Below are 17,857 nucleotides of genomic sequence, written 5' to 3'. Positions count from 1 at the left end.
ACCGGCCATGCAGGCTGTGCCCAGGGCAGCCCCAACCTTGGCTCCCTCAGGGCCGCTCCTGCAGCCCCCCGCAACCCAGCCCTCGCCCCCTGCCCCCAGCAGGAGGCGAGAGGACAGGGCAAGGGGACGGGGGCAGGCCTCAGCCCAGAGGGGCCGAGCAGCGGTGGTGCGCTGGGCCCTGCCCCACTCTCCCCTCGCCCAGCCTGGCTGCGGCTGCCGTCAGGCAGCTGAGGCGCTCTGTCTCCCTGGCATCGCCCGTGCTGGCTGCTCCCCTCCCAGCTTCGTCCTGCACAGGGCTGGAAACGGTTCTGATCCCATCCCATCCCTGGGGACTGGCGTGTGGCCGACCTGCTTGCAGTGCCCAGGTCTCTCTCCTGGCCCACCTTGATGACAGGAGCGACGTTTGCTTTCTCCCAGTCCTCATCAGCCTCTCCTGATCGCGGTGATGTTTGAAGGATAATCCTGGGAGGCCTCACAGTAAGGTCCACCAGCTCCTTCAGCACCCATGGGTGCATCCTGCCAGGCCTCGCCCCACAGGCCCCAGCATGCCCCCCCGGCCCTGCGAAGGGCCACCTTCAGTTGTATTTCCCCAAGTACACAGCGGTGAGACCATGTGTGGAGTTTTATTGACCACAGGGTGCCACAGTCACAGAGGGCTTTGTCTGCTGCCTGCCACGCTCGGGTGTCCTCAGTGCTGCTCAGGCCTTGGAAAGCTGCAACCAGACAGAAAGAGCTGTGAGCAGCCAGCCCAGGCAGCTGTCCCCCCTGCCGCCCTGGAGCTGCTCCCCCCTGGCTGGCCGGCCCCTGGTGCCAGGCATTTGCTGGCCTGCTTCTGGGCTCTGACCTCTGCCCAGACCCACAGATCTGGAGCTCAGCCCCACGCAAACAGACCTGCTAGCAGATGGAGCCTCGTTTCCTTCCTCCTCTTGCAGGATGTCATCTAAAGTACAGAACAAAGAGAACATCAGAGCACTGCTCCCCAGCCCTGGCTTCCAGCCCTGCCCTACAGCTGGGACACATACTTGGGGAGTCACTGTGCAAGGCTCTAAATACCACAACTTGATGGTTGCTAAAGCTTTCTAAGGAACTCGGAGGCAGGTTGCAATGAAAAGCCCTGTGTCCCTGTCTACCCCATCTTTAGCCCATGGTACACAGCACGGTGGTGCTGTGGGTGGATGCTCTGGGTGCTCAGGCCCCAGCAAGGATGAACCAGCAAGCTGGTGCCTGGCAAGCTGGACTCGCTGCCCACCACGCTGCCTGCACCTTCCCGGGACGCGGCAGCGAGCCAAGCTGAGCATCGCCCCATGTGGTGCCCAGCCACTCTGCTAGCGCCAGCCCTGCGGTGCTTCTCCTGCACACAGGCCAAGCTCTGAGCAACCCTGTCTGCCCTGTTCTGCAAAGGCAGGGAGGGCCCAGAGGAAAGAGGAAAGAGAAAGCAGAGGCCCCTACGGCTCTCTGGTCGGGAAAAGGAGTGGTAATTTCCAGTGCAGGCTCTCACCAAGGATTTTGACGGCCGATGTGTGCAGCCTCTGACCGTTCTCTAGGCAGCCTCTCCTGGCTATGGTATGGAGCCTCTCCAACATGGCGGGGGCATATCTGGCCTAGGGAAAGACGGGAATGCACAAGTTCACGTAGGTCCGAAAAGGTGTCTTCTGCTGACCCTCAGCCAGCTGGCTGGGTGGGTCGCAGGGGGAAGGTGAGAGGCAGCAGGTGGCCAGGAGGGAAGGCCACCTAGTCCCGGCCAGCCCCACATGCGTCACCACACACTCCCCTCTGGGAGCCAGGGCAGGGCCGCAGGGCCCTGATGTCTTGCCAGAGCACAGCTTACTTACCAGGTGTCTGCAGACCTCATACTGCAGCTCGTTTGCACCCAGCCTCTTGGAGAGATCAGTGATCTCCTGCACCCGACTCAGCCCCATAAATGAAGCACAGAGACTGAAGGTGATCTTGCACATCTGAAAAAGAGAGTTGTGCTGTCATTCCTACTCCACCAGCATGTCTGGGACCTATCCAGGGAGCTCGTCCAGCCATGTGCTGCTGAGATTCACCTGGCGGGGGCTGCCTGAGGGGCACTCACTGGCAGGGGAATGCACTGGTGGCAGCAGAGGGGACCTGGTCCATCCCTTAGGCCTGCACCTGACCCAGTCCTGGTGCCTGGCAGCTGAATCTGTGGGCTTGCTCCCCACTGCTCTCTCCCAGGGGAGCACCGGCTCCGGGAGGCAAAGGCAGGCACAAAGACAGGTGGCCAGAAAATCAGCCAGAGGCCTGAGATGGTCCTGCCAGGAATGCTGGTAAGACTGCCCTGGGCAGCACATCAAAAGGCTCGGAGGGATCTGCAGAGACGCCTGGCAGCTGCTGAGCAGGCAGGAGTGGCAGAACGCCTCAGCCGTGGCCGCACAGCTTTCTGTGGCTTTGCGAGTAAGCTCCAAGGGCACTTACGCTAGCAACTGCAAAGTCGGGATCCCGGAGGTGCAGGAGAAGGCTGACCCATGTTTCTGCCACTTCTCCGGCGAAGAACGACCGCTTGGTCGAGGCTGAGGAGGCCAGGACTGAATAGAGGCGGAAGGCCGAGTAGCGAAGGTACTCTACTTCCTGCAAGCCAGAAACCCGTTTGTCAGCTGGGTAACGAGGCCAAAGCAGACATTCAGCCAGCAGAGGCCATCCACGCGGCGCGTGCAGGCCCCTGCCCACCCCACGCTTCTCAGACCAGCGGCAGAAAAGTTGGGTTCACTCACAGACTCGAAGAACATCTTGGTGGACCTGGCGATGTCTTCAAAGGCCGATCCCAAGTTCACTGCCTGCAGCACCCTCACGAGCTCAGCTAGCGCCACCATGCTTTCTGCAACCACCTCGGGACAGGCAGTGTCCGCCAGGCTCTGTTGCAGCACCTGTACAACAGGTCTCCTGTGCTTGCGCACCTGCAAAGCCAAAGGCATGCACAGACTTAGGGTTCTCCCGTCCTCAAAGAGCTGCTCTTTACGTGGCTGACAGGTCTGTTACAAAAGTCTGTCACTCTGACATTTTGCACCAAATTTTCCCTTGGCAGCCCTGCTGGCATCAGGGAAAGGAGCGTGGCCTTAGGAAAGAGCCCTGGTTTTGCCTTTGTCGCTCTGGCCAGGCTCTCAAAGCAGCTTTCCCCCAGGGTCTTGCTAGGGAGGGGCTGCAGACAGAGCACAGGAAAATCCGTCTCACCTCCACGGGCACGCTGCTGACTGCGTTGCCCAGAGCTCTCGCTGCCATCTGCCTTATGGTGCTGCTTCGGTGCTGTGCTTTCTCAGTGAAGGCCCGGAGAATCTTCAGGATGTTCCTCCCCTCAATAGGTGGGTCCTTCATCAGCTACAACAGAGCAACACATCCACGAGAGTCAGGACACACCCTCAGCCCAGGCACAGCACACAAACAGGGTTCGGACAAAGGAGCTTCCATCCGAGTCTCGATGGTGACGCTCTCTTCTGATCTCTTCCCACAGAAAGAGGCAGCTTTTTAGGAAAAAAAGAGGCAGCATCCCTCTGGAGCCCTCCTGCCCTCCTACTGCCTCACCTCAGCAAAGAAAGCCATGGCCGTCAGCTGCAGGTTTGCTGATGGGCAGTCCAGCCACTGGGAGAAGCTCTCAATCAGCTCCTGTGAGATGAGCTGCGCACGGACCAGGACACTGCACAAAAAGCACAAGAGGCAACGCCTGGTCAAGCGGGAAGGCTGCAGGCTGCCACCGCGGACTTCCCCTCCTCCAGCACAGGCGCTGTTCTGCCCTGCAGCAGAGCTCCCCGAGCACGCAAGAAAGACCCCTGGCAGCCGTTCCCCTGGGCGCAGCCACCCAGAGGAAGGTGAGATGCTGCCCTGGGGCTCTCACCTCGTCAGGAGGCACACGCCCTCGGCATGAGTGCGGGGGCTCTCCAGCATCGCCGACATTTTTTGCATCCAGAACGGCGTCAGCCAGTTCTTCTCAGTGCACTTGCTCAGCACTGACATTAGAGTTTTGCAAAAAGGCCTGGTGAAAGAACAAGAGCCAGAGAAGTCTCAGATCACAGCAGTGTTCCGGAGGGGAAGACTTAGCCGAGCAAGAATGCTCAGCAGCTTTACGAGCCGGTTCTTCACTCATCCCAAGCTCCATTGAGGGAGAGGCAAAGAACCGCTGAAGCAACACTGTGTAGCCTTCAGGTCTGTAATGCTGGCAAAAACAAAAAACAAAACAACAACAACAAAAAAGCAAAAACCAAACAACAACAAACAAACAAACAAACAAAAAACTGTCTATTTTAGACCTGGCAATGCCGCAAGCCACTCACAGAGGAAGAAAACGCAGGGCCCCCAGGCTCAATCGATGCCAGGCACCCACAGCCCTCCCTACGGGCCCTTGCCGCCAGCACGTTGCACAGAGGGACTTGCAGGCTACAGACGGCCCCAGCTTTCTCCTGCCCTTGAGGAGCGGGAGCAGGGGCAGAGCGCGGTGCTACAAAGAATTCTTGGGATGGGGCCCCCCAGCTGGGCCTACAGGGTTTAAGGGGAGGAAAGACCACCCAGCGGCAAAATGCCCTGCTGTGTTGCGGGGGGGCTGATCTGAGCACTCGAACCTTCCCAGGGAGGCAGCACCGCCTGAGTGCAATGGTTGGTGCACCCTGACAGGCCACGAATTACACCGGCAGAGACTCTAGGGCAGGAAAGCACAGCTGCCCGTGGCCAGAGCTGGGCCACAAACCCTACGAGGATGTGGTGGCTGTGCTCGTGCTCCCTGGAAGTCACCGCACAGGAAGACCCTCAGCACAGACATCTCTACCAGAATGAAAACAAACTTTGGACAAGCCACCATGCAATAATTACAGCCTGCCCGAGAGAAAAACAGAAATAAGAAACTGCAGACTAACAGGGATGGGAGGAAAAAAAACAAATCTGCAGCCTCAAGTGGCCTCACACCGAGGAAGCAGGACAGGAAACAAAGAAAGATGCTTGGCTAGGCAATTCAAGCCCCCCCTTCCCTGCCCTTCCTGCTCCTGACCTGCACACATTGTCCTCTTGCTGCTGATCCTCAGAGAGCCCTCTCCAGGGGCTCAGGGGCACAAACAGCATCTCTTCCCCCAGTACCTTGCTGACCTGCAGCAGGAGCCCGGGCACAAGGGAGGGAAGCAAGCTCTGGACCCCATCCTCGTGCTGCACAGACACCACTTCTGAGATGGCACAGGTGACCTACAGGGAAATTAGACCGAGAACCACCTGTTAAAAAACAAGAGCTTTGCCACCAGCCCCGGCCGCCTGGCTGCCTGGGGCACTTTTACTGCCTGCACATCCCGTATCCGTGACAGCCTTGCAGCCTGGGAGCAGCGGCTGTCCCGGCCGTCCCGAACTGCTAACGCCAAGACACCCCAGCACAGTGTCCTGGCAGTGTCCAGAGACATTTGCAAAGGGCACCCAATGCCTTCGCCTCGGACTGTGAGCGGGAGAGCAGACACAAAGCCTCTGCCACTGAACGTACAGCCAAGGACTCCGGAGAAGGCTGGTGGACATCCAGCCTGCGACTGCGCGAGCTGGGCTCGAAGCTGTTGTATCCCACTCTCTTCAGCTTCTCCGATAAGTGCTTCAGCACACAGATGCCAATGCTGTCTTTCCCCAGAGTCCTCCACAGCTCCAGTACGTATCTGCAAAGGAGAAGATGTGCAAGCATGAGCCCGTATGCTGCTACCTGTGATGCCTTCACCTCACTCTTCTTTAGCAGCCGGGCTTCCTACCAGTGATACAAGCACACCTCAGACATTTTGGTGTAGGAAAAGGAACTGCTGCTTCACTTGGACTGCCCTAGTGGAGGCAAGCTACGGCTCTCTGACCCCAGCAAGAAAGGGAGTAGTGCATATACCTGTCCATAGGCACAAACTTCTGGATGATGACATCTGTGGTGAGCGCCTCGTGATAGCGGGCCAGGATCAGCACCGCATCATGCACGAAGTACATGAACGAGGTCTGCAGCATGGACCATGTGCAGGTGTGCAGGATGGAGAGAACTGCTGGCACCTGGAAGAAGCAGGGGAGAAAGAACGTCTTGGTACATCCTTGCTTCTCCGGGGACATGGACATTCAGCCCGTGAACCATGCCTCCTCCCTTGCCACGCTTTCAAGCTCTAAGGTGAAATTTCACCCCTACCACCCTGCCCAAGCCCTGGCTCTGCACCGACAGCTTCTTTAGCACACAAACGGCAAGATGTGTTTTGCGACATCCAAAACGAGAAAGTCCAAGTCACGGAAAAATGTCTCTTACATCTGGAAGAATGTCCCTTCCACGTATTTTCAGAAAGGTGATCATCCAGTTCCCTGCAGCACGCACACGTCTTCCTCTGGCAAGCCGGAAGGTCTCCTTGATGGCAGTCATGAATTCTGCAGCCTGTTCTTTGGGGAAGTTTCTGCAAACAATCTGGAAAGAAACAAGAAACGGGAGAGATCCCGTCACAGCTCGGCTCCAGCCCTTCGAAATGTAATGCAAACTTGAGGGCGCTCTTTACCTCTACAATTTTGGCAGAGGTCTGGAACTGCTGAGATGTGGTGCTCCGAGCACTCAGCCCCTCACAGAAGCTCGCAGGGTCGTCTGTCTCGAACACCCTATTTGTGGCGATGGCTGAAACGAGCACGGGGAGAAAAAGGGAGTCACACTTAGGGAAACTGAACTGCCGTTCCCAGGCTTTGCTGAAGGGGGACCAGAGGCCAGAGTAGATAGTCTTTAACTCAGTGCAGCGGGATGTCTCTTTGCCAGGTTCTGCAGCTGAAAAAGCCTGGGCTGAACAGACCCCTCTTTTCCCTGGAGGTGTTTTGGTTCAGGAGCTGCAGCCCTCTGCTCCCTGCAGCTGCCTCTCCTCCTGCCACGCAGGCCACCAGAGTGTCTGGGAGGCCCACAGGCTCCTCAGCGCAGACAGATGCTGCTCAGTGAAGAGGTGGTAAGGGCTGCCTTCTACGTGATTTCCCGGGAGGTTGGTTGGTGCCCCATCCAGCAGCTTCCTTCAGCGCCGAGTGTGTTTCTCAAGGGGCTGGAAAGGGGTTGAACCCAAAGCCCTCACGCTCTGGGCCTGCAGCTCAGCTCCCTCCTTCCTAACTCTCCTCACTTTAGGGGTCTGTGTCCTGCTGTCAGCAGCAGGGGGTGGCCCTGAGTGCCCCCGGCTGCGGGAAACACTGCTGGCAGGTGGGACTGGGTGGCCCCCTGCCAGGATCCCTCCCCAGGTGGACGGGACAAACAGGGTGGGGACAGGACATCAGCCGAGCACCGTGCCTCTCCTTTCCCTCCTGGCAGCAGGGCCCAGCCCCTGGGACCCTGGTAGGGCAAGGCGGCGCAGAGAGGGCCGGCAGGCGCCTGCTCTACTCACCTTGGATGTGGAGAAGGGAGCTGAGGCAGGCAGCAGCCAGCTGGCGGGAGCTGGTCACGGGGTCGTAGGTCAGAGGCCCCAACAATCCCACCAAGGAGCCAAACGGCACGTAGATCCTTCTTGTCTGCAGGGGGGAGAGGAAGAACAAAGGCTATAGGTGGCCCCAGTGCTCCCTTGCGTCTCCCACCCGTGTCCCGCTCAAGCCAGGACGGGGCAGAGGGGCCACCCCGTAGCGCTGGGGCACCCGAAAGCTCGCGCACAGCTGGGCAGAGCTCCCCTTCCAGGCCCCGGTGGTTGGGGAGGGAGCAGGGGGCACACGGTGGGCATCCTTCCTCACCTGAAAAGTGAGTCCATCTCTGTAATCCGCCAGCAGCTGGGCGCAGACCTGCAGGGCCCTCCTGCGCTCCCACGGATCGACCGAGGAGAGCCGGGACCACAGGACCTGGGGCAGAACAGCTCTGTCTCACAAGGGGCATCTTTCCCTTCCCGCCATCCCTCTTCATTTCCCTCCCTTCCTGGCACTTTCCCTGAGGGCCTGCCCTGCGGCCCCACTGAGTACTGGCACTGCTGCCTGCACTGCCCCACTCTCTTCAGACACACCTGCCCCCACCCAGGAGCTTTTTCCTGCAGCCATCTCCTTGCTCCAGCCGGCCCGGGGCTGCCTCTTTCTTGCCCCCCTGCAGGGCCCCCTTCTTTGCCTCCCTGAGGTCACAGTGACCTGGCACTGCAGCAGGAGGTTCCTGCTCCTCTGCTAATTCCCCAGGGGCCCAGATCTCGGTCCCCACTATTGACAGGAGGGATGCTTTCCCCATCGCCCCATGGATACTCACATGGACGATGTCTATGAAGACGACAGTGGTTGCTTTTGTCTTGAGCAGGACTGCCATGAACCGGCCCAGAGCCTTTGTGGCCATGTGCAGAGACTGAAAGCGGAGGAGGGGGATGGAGATGCGGTATCACGGTTGCTGCCAGCGCACAGGTTGTGCTGGGGAGGGGTCGTGACCGAGATGTGGGCAGGGAAGGGACAGCAAGGTACCTGTAGCTGCAGCACTGCCACCTCTGCTTTCCCTATCTCCTCCACCTGCTCAGCCGCTGAAGGAAGTGGCAGGATGGACTGGCAGCAGTCAGACAGCAGGCTGATCACTTCCTTCCTGGTATAAGAGATCTTCAGCTTGCTGGCAAGGGAAAAAAGGAAGAGAAGAAAAAGATGAAAGAAAGAAGAGTTACTAGCGCTCTCCAGAGAGGGTCAAATGGCATCTGGGCTTGTCCTCATCGACAGCCCCAAATTCAACCAGCCTAGCCTGTGGCAGTGAGTGCTGCCTTCAGCTCCTGCAGCTCCTGTCTCCTCCCCAGCAGCAAATACCCGCCAGCTCTGAAGTGAGGGAGACCCTGGGGCTCCTTCTCTTCCCTGCCAGATGGCAGGAGGACCAGGGCCTTTCTCCCCGCCCAGAACCTTCCCTACAGGTCACTGGGCATGACAGCCCAGCTCTCTCTCTTGTAGATGCTGCTCCTCATCCCTTCCCACCGTAGGGAGGCTCCCCAACAGGAGGAGCGTCATCCCACCTCACAGCCCCCGCAGCTCCTCGCTCTTACCTCCACTGCTCCAGGGCCTGAATCACCTTCAGGTGCAGTGATGATGCTGGGAATTCCCAGATGGTCTTCTTCATCAAGTCCTGAGTCCCAGGGAGAAATTTACAAAGTGGGCATTGGGCACAGGAGAGCTCTTGCACCCTGCCCAGAGACGGGCACTACTGCCAGACACTGGCTCCATCAGTCCCGCAGCTCCCACAGATGAGCTGCAGGATGGAGCAGCTCCCCAGTGGCTGCCCAGCCATGGCCACTGATTTCCAGCACCCAAGGGCCCCACCAGCTGGGGACACAGCTCTAGCTGCTCAGGAGCTCTCACATGGCTGAGGGAGACCTTCATGCCTCATGGCATGGCCCAAAACTCCCCTGAAAGACAGCCCTGGCTCTGGGCACTCACCTTCAGGATCAGCAGCAGCTTTTGCTTCAGGACGGTATTAAAGCTGCTGAAGTCACCCACAGCTTGGATGGCATAGCCAACCTCGGTGATGCTCTGCACCAGGGTGAGATTTTTCTGCAAGTTCTGAGGCCCAAGAGAGAAGAAAACACTTTGAATTGGATGAAGGGCTACGGGCTGCAAGAGGAACATGTGCACGCAGGGGAAATCGAGGGGAAGGGCTTGGATCTTCATGCTGGGACAAACCGTTCCTTGGGGGATCTTTAGAAAGAGACAGCCCATCTCAGTATGCCCTAGCACGGAGGGACTGGAGCTGAGGCACCCAGCATCCCTGCCCCTGCATGCCCCGAGCTCTCACCTGGCTACTGGAGCTGTAGACCAGCAGGATGTTGCCCACAAAGTCTGTCTCCATGTGGGTGAGCAGTTGTTCCTTGGAGGCACGCACTGCCATGCTGCTGTAGGCGAGCATGACAGCATTGCAAGTGGCCTGAGCACTCTGGCTGGCCTGGGTCATCTGCGGTGGTAGAGATGCTGTGAGACGTCCGCCTGGTGGCCCCCCACGCCCCATGATGCCCCCCGGGCTCCAGAGGCAGGAGCTGCCCTGCCCCTGCACCACCTTCTTATTTCCCTGGGCACATCCTGGCAGCTCCTCCAGCTGCTCCCGCAGCTCCTCCAGCTGCTCCCCCAGTTCTCTGTGAGCTCTGGGGCCAGGAGTTGTTCCGAGCCTGCAGGTCGGGCTCTCGCACCGGGCTGGGCCGGAAGGGCGCAGCCTCTGTCACGCTGCATTTCAGTCAGGGGAACAGGGCTCTGTGCAAGCAGCTGCTGCAGCTCGGATCCATGAGGCGCAAAACCCCATTCTCTCCAAAGACACCCCACGGGCCCCAGCTGTAGGGGGTCCCCTTCGAAGCGCAGGTCTGGAGGGGTTCTTACACTAGGGGCAACCTAAATGCAGCTGATTTGGCTGCTACTGGTGCAGAAGTGAAAATAAGGTGGAAGAAAGCCCATGTGTGGAACCCCAAACACTTCACCTTCTTGCGTCTGGAAACCCTAGAACACCTGACGTTGCACAGTGTGGCAGCAAATGCCGTGAAGGTCTCCAAGACCAGGTGGAATTGGCTCTCGGCGGCTTGGCAGACGAGAGAAATGATTCCCTGCAACAAAAGACCAAGGGACAGTTGGCACAGGCCCAGATGTTCAGTCATGGCCAGCCACAGTGGCAGGCAGTGATGAGGAGATGGAGAAGGCCTGGAGCAGGGCCGGGAGAAGCCCTTTCCCCCAGGGACAGACCAGGGAAACTCACCTGGGCCTCAGATGGCACCTCAGGTTTTGCTTTCTGCAGATGTTGCAGCAGCTTCTCTTGGACGTGTGGGAGTTCCTGACAAGCTCCCAGTGTTGTCCCAAGAGCCTTGTACAGGAAAGCCTGGAAGGGAAAAAGCCGAGCCCGAGAGGAAGCAACAGCCTGGCATGCTGGAACGGGGCCAGACCAGGCCCCAGCGCACGGGGAGCAGCTGAGACCGGACGCAGGGATGGGCTTTAGCCAGCCCCTCTCAGCACAGAGGGAAAGGACGCTGGGGGGCAAGGTCCAGGGAAGCAGCACAGACAGCCCTCGTGGGCAGTGCACTGCCTGCAGCCCCAGCCCCACAGGTGGGCGCCCCGTGGCTGTGCTGCTGGGGGAGAGCTGGGCAGGGAACTGACCTTCTCCCCAGAGCCAGTGGGAGAGCTGTCCAGCCGCTGGCTCAGCTCACAGCTCAGGCGCTTGATCCAGGCGTTGTCCTTGATGGTTTCCAGTGATGCCCTCAGGAACTGAAGGAGAGAACAGGAGAGGAAGCGAATGCTTCTTTGCCTTTTGCCAGGGCTGTTTCCCACATTCCCAGGTCCTGGGAGCTTGCTGGGGGAGAGCTGCCTGGAAGGACAGTCCCTCTCCCCACCTCACCGCAACCCTCCCCTCCTTTAACCCGCCTGCGCTCTTCTCCTTTGACACCCCCTTGGCTCAGGACAAGCAGGAAGAGGCAGTGCCGAGGCACACGGCCACGCCAGAGCTTGTTTGCCCACGAGGGCATTCGCGTTCAGCTGTGGCTGTCCCGTGTGGGGAGAGACTCCTCTAGGCAGGCGGGCACCTCCTGCAGGAGGAGGCAGCACAGGGTGCCTAGGAAACACCCCTGCCACCTGAGAAATGCCACCTCTATATGCTATACCTCCCAAGGCTGCTGTACCTTAAGCAGACGGCGCTCCCACTCTGCAGAGTCCGGGATGTTCTCATTTTCTCCTAGAAAGCAGGAGGAAGAAAAAAGCCCTTGCTTGGGATCAAGCCACAAAAGAAGAGCTGCTGCAAACCTGGCTTGGCCCAAGGAACCTGGTGGCTGCCCCAGCTCCAGAGGCAGCCGTCCTGTCCCTCCCCATAAGCACCGTCCCAACAGGGACATGGAGGTGCCACCAAGACCAGCATACTGTCCGAGGAGACGGGAAGGGCCCCATCCATGTGCGGGGATGAATGGATCGCTGTGGGACCACTCCCCCCAGCTTCAGTGCTGGCTCCCTGGAAGGGAAACACCAGCAGAACAAGCACTGGGCAACTGGCGATGATTCCCCTTAGCCATGCTGGGAAGCTGACTTGTCGTGCCCTTCCCTCCCTCCCCTGCCTCTCCATCCCCACCGGCACTTTACCCTTGAGGTACTGCAGCAGCAGGGGAATCTCGGTGTTCCACATGGCCCCCACAGCTCCGTGGATCCTGCTGTGGAGGCTCTGCATCACCAGCAAGGCAGCAGCTTGGAGTTCACTGCCCGGAAAAGGAGACCCCGCCACCACCTGAGTACAGAGAGCACAGAGAAGCAGGGTCACTTCTGCCACAAGAGCTGCGACTTCTCCCACAGGAAGGGAACGGGGTCCCCAGGTGGCACACTCAGGACACGCTGCTCCCTCCTCAGGGCTCCTGGCACCAGTCTCTAAAGCATCGCTGCCCCGGCCTCTCTGGACATCACTGCCCTGTCCAGAAAAGCTCTTTCTTTCCCCGGGGCCCCACTACTCACCAGCAGGTGAGCCAGCAAGTTATGTGGAGTCAGCGATGTCTCTGCAGGGAGAAAGAAATGCTGGGTGAGATGCCAAGCCACACCGTGCCCTGCCACTCTGACGTCCCTGCAGGACACAGATGGGTCAGCAGAGCTCATTGGGGGAGTTTCTACTCCTACCTTGCAACAGGGAGTTGACGACATCGGGATCCCATTCTTGATGCTCACACTCCGCTGTTATCTCATTTCTCTCAGCCAGGGCTCGCAGACAGCGGGAGAGGGGGATCAGCATGCCCGTGTACTTGGCTGGTAACACATATATCAGCAGCCTCGGCCACAGGAGCTGTAGGCAATGAGACAAATCAGCCCGTCAGCATTTCTGCCTCGGCTCAGAGATGGAGAGGATGGTGTGCATCTCCCTGAGCCCTGGGCACTTCAGAGCATGCTGTGGGGGAGCTTTCAGATGTGCGAAGGGCTCTAGGAACAAATGGCCTGAAGGAGAGGAGCAGCAGCAGCAGCAGGACAGAGTATGACTTACTTTGGCCATCCCTCTCACAGAGATGTCCAGTGACCCCAGGACGTCCATGCACAGCCCTTGGAGCTCTCCTTCTTCCTGGGCTTCCTGGGCAGACAGGAGTCCGGTAGCCTGCGAGACAACGTTGGGAACCCCCTGGTTGCTCTCAGTTCCTGACCCAGAAGGCTCAGGTGTGGCACCACCAGTGCTCCCACGCCAGCCTCCTGGCAGTGCAGATCTCCCAAGGGAAGATATTGCATGCTGTCCTTACCCTTCTGCTCGAGCTCTGGCTGAACTCGCTGAAGATGTATCCCACAACGTCCCACGCTGAACAGCTCTGGGCATTGGCACTGAGCAGCTCCCTGATGAAGTGCAGAACTGCCCTCCTCACCTGCCAGGGTTAAATTGTGGTTATGATTTTCCTGCTCCAAAGCCAAAGGGAAGCCACCTGCTCACTGGGGCAGCCCTTCTGGCCTGCACAGACAGCGAGAATGTAGAAGCCTTTTCTCCTGATGTCAGGGCATGCTTTAGCACGAGGCTGTGCATTTTCCCTGCACAGCACGGGGACAAGGGGACCTGCCCGTGCTGGCAGCGGCATCACCTCTCGCCATCAGCCCTCCAGTAAACAAGAAGGAGCAGGGAAATGGTTGTCTAGGTCAGAGCCCTTCTAGTACAGCCTTGCCAGGCTCTGCCCCAAGGATAAGGGGTTCTCTGCCACCCCAACGGCATAGTCCCTTCCCAAAGCAGCTCACCCGGGTGCTGGGGTCCCTGCACACACACTTGACAGCCTCCAAAACCCGGGGCAGCTTCTCTGTCGTCGCGGGCTCTGCAAGAGATACAGCGAGGCATGCATGGAGGCACAGCCCAGAGGGCGGAAGAGAGCCCTCAAAGCCCTGACCCCGCAGTACTGACCATCACGGTGTGCGAGAGCACCAAGCAGACCCAGGGCTGCGACGCGCCTGGCCTCCCTCTCATGGCCCAGCTGGGACTCAAGGAACAGGATCGTCTCCTCTGGGCAGATCCGAGCTGTGGGGAGGAAATCCCATCCTGCATTAGCAAGCAGCTTACACCCATTTCTGAGCTCTGGGAGAGAGCTGCCGGGACACCACGGGGCATCGCCACATCTCCTCTCCTTACCTTGCAGCAGGATGCACTGGATCAGCTCTGCCTTATGGTCCTGGCTGTGCTCTTTGGTGTCGTCAGTGAGCTGTGGGAACAACGTCCATTGGAGAAAGTCACATCAGCACCGAGAGGGACCGAAAAGAAATGGCGCTGCCAGCTCTCATCTCCCTGGGCACTCGTGGGAAGAGGACCCCCAGCCAAAACCCAGCCCACCCCACAGCATCCCCAGGGACACACGCACAGGTCTGGAGCACCCAGGAGCCAAGGCTGAGCAGCCTTCAAAGACTCGGGGCTCTGGAGTCCTCCCGAGACTCAGCCAAGAGGTAATTGCTGTGGCTGCGTGGGTGCAGGCTCCCCTTACCTCGTTGTACACAACCCTGCTGATGGCAAGACACTTGCCCCTGGGGATGAGGGTCTGAACTTGCTCCAAGGCCTTCAGGAAATAAATGAGGCTCTACAAGAGAATGAGAGGAAGAAAGGGCCGAAGCCATGTCAAGCCACTTGCGAACAGAGAAACTGCACAGCAACAGAGCTCCCCATGCAAACAGCCCCCAGGGAGGTGGTAGCAAAGCCTCCCATCTCCCAGAGTTTGTCCCTGCTGACTCTCAGCCCCCTCCTGGCCCCATCACGGTTGCTCTTCTCTTGCCTGAAGAGCCCAGGGAACTTCAAATCTCCATTGATCTCCCTGTTCCATCTTTCTCTAAGGGGAGCTCCCTGGCTCCTCCCTGCATGACACAGTTCCCAGAGCCCTCGTGCTTCTCGCACAGACCCCGCGTCCGTGCCAGGCCTTGCGCCACACCTCACCTTGGTCACCCTGGAGGTGTCTTGGACCGTCCGATACTGGTGCAGGAGCCAGAGAAGCTGCTCCCAGACATGCTCCCGGTGCTCCTCCTTCTGCAGGAGGATGCACATCAATGGAGTCATGGCCCTGATGACGGCCTGCTTGTCCTGGAGAGGAACCGGGGAGGCCCAGCGTCAAAGACTGAAGGTCTGCCCTGCCCACGGAGAGGACTTCCCCTTGTCCTATCCCTCTTCCCCTCACCCTCCATCTCCGTCTCCCTTCCCCTTCTCTTCCCCTTCTCTTCCTGTTCCCCTTTCCATTCCCCTTCCCCTTTCCCTTCTGCCCTGCAAGATACAGGCTTGCTCTGCAGGGCAGAGAGGTTTTCCCCACCCCTCACCCCCCGCCCTGCCTGCCCAAATGTCCTGGGATTCAGCTGCTTCCCCGCAGGGAGCCCCCAGCCCCAGGCACAGAGCCAGTCTGGGGCCTTTTGCAGCCAGCCTGCTGGGCAGAGACAGAGGCACCGGCGGGGACACCCCTGCTGCCATCCCCAGCGGGGAAAGCAGCAGTTCTCACCTCTTCCTCCTGGCAGTCCAGCCAGTTTCTTGCCACAGAGCAGAACACCTGGGAAAGGTTTTCGTATATCTGCTCTTTCTCCGTGGCAGGCAAGGGGCATCCTTTCCAGGTGCAGATGTACATGTTGACCCCTTTTGTCCATTGCTCCACAACTGCACAGAGAAGAGAAAAAGGAGCCTGTAGCAGGGAAGGTAGCGGCACCCCCCACCAGCCTGCTGTGAGCACAGTTCAAGGCTTGCCACAGGTCAGATCAGGAGCAGATCTAGGTTTGAGGGCAAGTTGTGTGCTCGAGGTGTCTGGATGACAACGCCACGCTGTTTCTGTCCTCCACGTGACACCTTCTCCTCACAGTCTCCAGCATTTTCCTCTGCAGCCCCTGCCCTTCCCTTCCCAAACCTTTGCCCATCAGCACAGGGACATTAACCCAGGAGGAAAGCCCACGAAGGCAGCAAAGGCACCCCGGAGTTCCCAGGCACCTTCACCTCAAGCCCACAGAAACGTAGTGGCCTTCACCCACCCTTTCCAGGTGACCCTAACGTTTTGGGATGGCCGAGGTCTGGCAGCACTGTGGGCTCAGGCCCTCCATGCCTGCTCTGAGACCAGAGCGAGGTGCCAGGGGCTGCCCTGCCCCTGCCCCTGTCCCTCCCCCAGGGTCCACTCACCACCACAGGCGACACGAAGGATCGGGCCGCTCCCTAACTGGGCCACCACGGTGCGCAGGCCCAACAGCATCACGCGCATGAAGGGGATGCACTGCAGGGCTGCAAAGAGAACGGAGAGTGGCCACAGTCAGAGCCCCCAGCTGGCACTGGCAGCGAGGGAGGAGGCGCTGCAGCCACAGTGCCCCCCAGCTCAGCACGGATCGCGTGGAGAGGGGAAGGATCCCTTTCCCCAGCTATCACAGACTGGCCCAAAGTGGGAGGATGGGGGTGCTGGACCATACCGTGGATGCTGATGAGTTTGCCCACAGTGATGAGCACGAACTCCTTGGAGATCTCGCCTGGGGCCTTCAACAGGGCCTGGAGCTCGGCTATCACAAAGCTGAAGTGGGAGCAGGCCAGCGCCACCAGGACATCAGTAGCAGCCATCTTCGTGTTTTCCGTCACGCCCTGAAAAAGAGGCTCAGGTGAATTGTCCCCCGGGAGACAGGCTGAGGCACTTCGACAGGCTGAACAGGTACAGGTGCCGGAGCACGGGCACAGAGACACTGTTGGGTCTCCCTCCTTGCAGATCTTCAGAAGCCGCCTGGATGCGGTCCTGGGCAGCCTGCTCTGGGTGGCCCTGCTGGAGCAGGGGTTGGATGAGGTGGACCCAGAGGGCCCTGCCAGCTTCAGCCATCCTGTGATACCCTGATATATGAACCAGCCAGCACTGGCTATGGGGCTTCAGCTCTAGCGTTCTTTGTGTGCTAGAGTCACTGGGAAGATGGCCCCTACTCCCTCACAACACCCCTTGGGGACAGCCACAGCTGGGGCTGGGCGGCTGCCACCTCTGGTCCCCTGGGGAAGGAAGGCGAGTAGCTCCCAGCTCTTTCTTCACGCCTAGCCCAGGCAGGCTTCTCCCCAGTTGCTTTATCCCTCAGGGCCACTGGGGAGCCTCTGTTGGGCCCCAATGCCAGAAAAACATGTCTGTGCTGCTCCGGATTTCCCTAAAATGCTGGGCAGGCTGCTCCCACTGCCTTCCAAGAGCACTATCTCACCTGGTCAGCTGTCAGGTCATGGGACACCTCTGCTATCAGCCGGTTCACGACACCGCACTGCAAGCGGCTGTCATCTCCCCACAAGACACTCTCCAGCTCACAGTAAGTCTGCACTCTGTCACCCTGGGGACAGACCACGACAGGGATCAGTTGCACTTGCTTTGCTTTTCTTCCCAGGGCACCGCCAGCTCGCTCTGCAGAGCCTGGGGACGTGCTGCTGGGGCTGGGAAGCTGCAATGGCGACACAAATCCCCTGGCCTCTAGGCTTTGGCACCCATGGGACCTTGGGACGGGGCCAGGGCAAGCGACTGCTCCTTGAGCAGCTCCAGGCTGGGCCCTGCCCCGTGCCGGGGCTTCTGGACGAGGAAACCAAGAGGACAGAGGTGCCAACAGGCACAGTCTCCCCCTGCGGCACCCAGGGAACCCCGCTGCATTATGGTGGCATGCTCCCAGCTCACCTCCTCGTCTTGCAGGCGCTCTAGCAGAGAAGTCACGACAGTGGCAAAGGTCGGGGCCGCTTCAGGGACAGGCCCCGTCACCCTGCCTCTGTCCTGGCGACGTCTACGTCTGGGCCAGCAGCCCACACAAGTAAAGAGACCTGGAAGGAAAGAACGGAGCAGGTGTCATTGGTGCTGCTGGCTGCAGGGGGCTGGAGCTGGTATCTTGGCCAGTTTGGAGAGAAATCTCCGCAGGAGACACAGCCCCGAGCAGCCTGCTGTGAAGGGTCCTGCTTCAACCCCCAACCTCCCTCCCTCTGCCCCTCACCGCTAAGGGCTCTCAGCCTCTCCATCGCAGCAGGATGTCCCCAGATAGACACAACGCTCTCTCTGGGTCCTCCTCCTAC

At 59.4% G+C, this 17,857-nt stretch overlaps 1 protein-coding gene across 1 annotated transcript; it reads right to left on the bottom strand.

Annotated features, from left to right (window-relative positions):
* Nucleotides 1-1,462: 1,462 nt before the first annotated feature.
* On the bottom strand, nt 1,463-17,119 carry LOC118158737 (maestro heat-like repeat-containing protein family member 2B). Its single transcript, XM_035313418.1, is given in 38 exon segments — nt 1,463-1,955; nt 2,440-2,592; nt 2,736-2,918; nt 3,193-3,336; nt 3,541-3,652; nt 3,851-3,988; nt 4,994-5,181; nt 5,468-5,630; nt 5,846-6,000; nt 6,245-6,397; nt 6,486-6,598; nt 7,338-7,461; nt 7,675-7,784; nt 8,173-8,260; nt 8,374-8,512; nt 8,931-9,010; nt 9,322-9,444; nt 9,677-9,832; nt 10,347-10,469; nt 10,619-10,748; nt 10,750-10,801; nt 10,804-10,884; nt 10,887-11,121; nt 11,532-11,584; nt 11,983-12,124; nt 12,346-12,386; nt 12,505-12,667; nt 12,863-12,970; nt 13,110-13,229; nt 13,591-13,740; nt 13,743-13,864; nt 13,976-14,045; nt 14,322-14,414; nt 14,765-14,908; nt 15,315-15,466; nt 15,977-16,075; nt 16,258-16,423; nt 17,014-17,119. Coding segments are annotated over 37 exon segments (4,899 nt in total). The 5' UTR covers nt 16,403-16,423; nt 17,014-17,119; the 3' UTR covers nt 1,463-1,601.
* Nucleotides 17,120-17,857: the final 738 nt, after the last annotated feature.

This window comes from Oxyura jamaicensis, unplaced genomic scaffold, assembly GCF_011077185.1.
Source record: "Oxyura jamaicensis isolate SHBP4307 breed ruddy duck unplaced genomic scaffold, BPBGC_Ojam_1.0 oxyUn_random_OJ45, whole genome shotgun sequence".
NCBI classification, from domain to species: domain Eukaryota; kingdom Metazoa; phylum Chordata; class Aves; order Anseriformes; family Anatidae; genus Oxyura; species Oxyura jamaicensis.
Note: the sequence above shows the minus strand (reverse complement) of the source record. Positions and strands in the feature narration are given on the sequence as shown.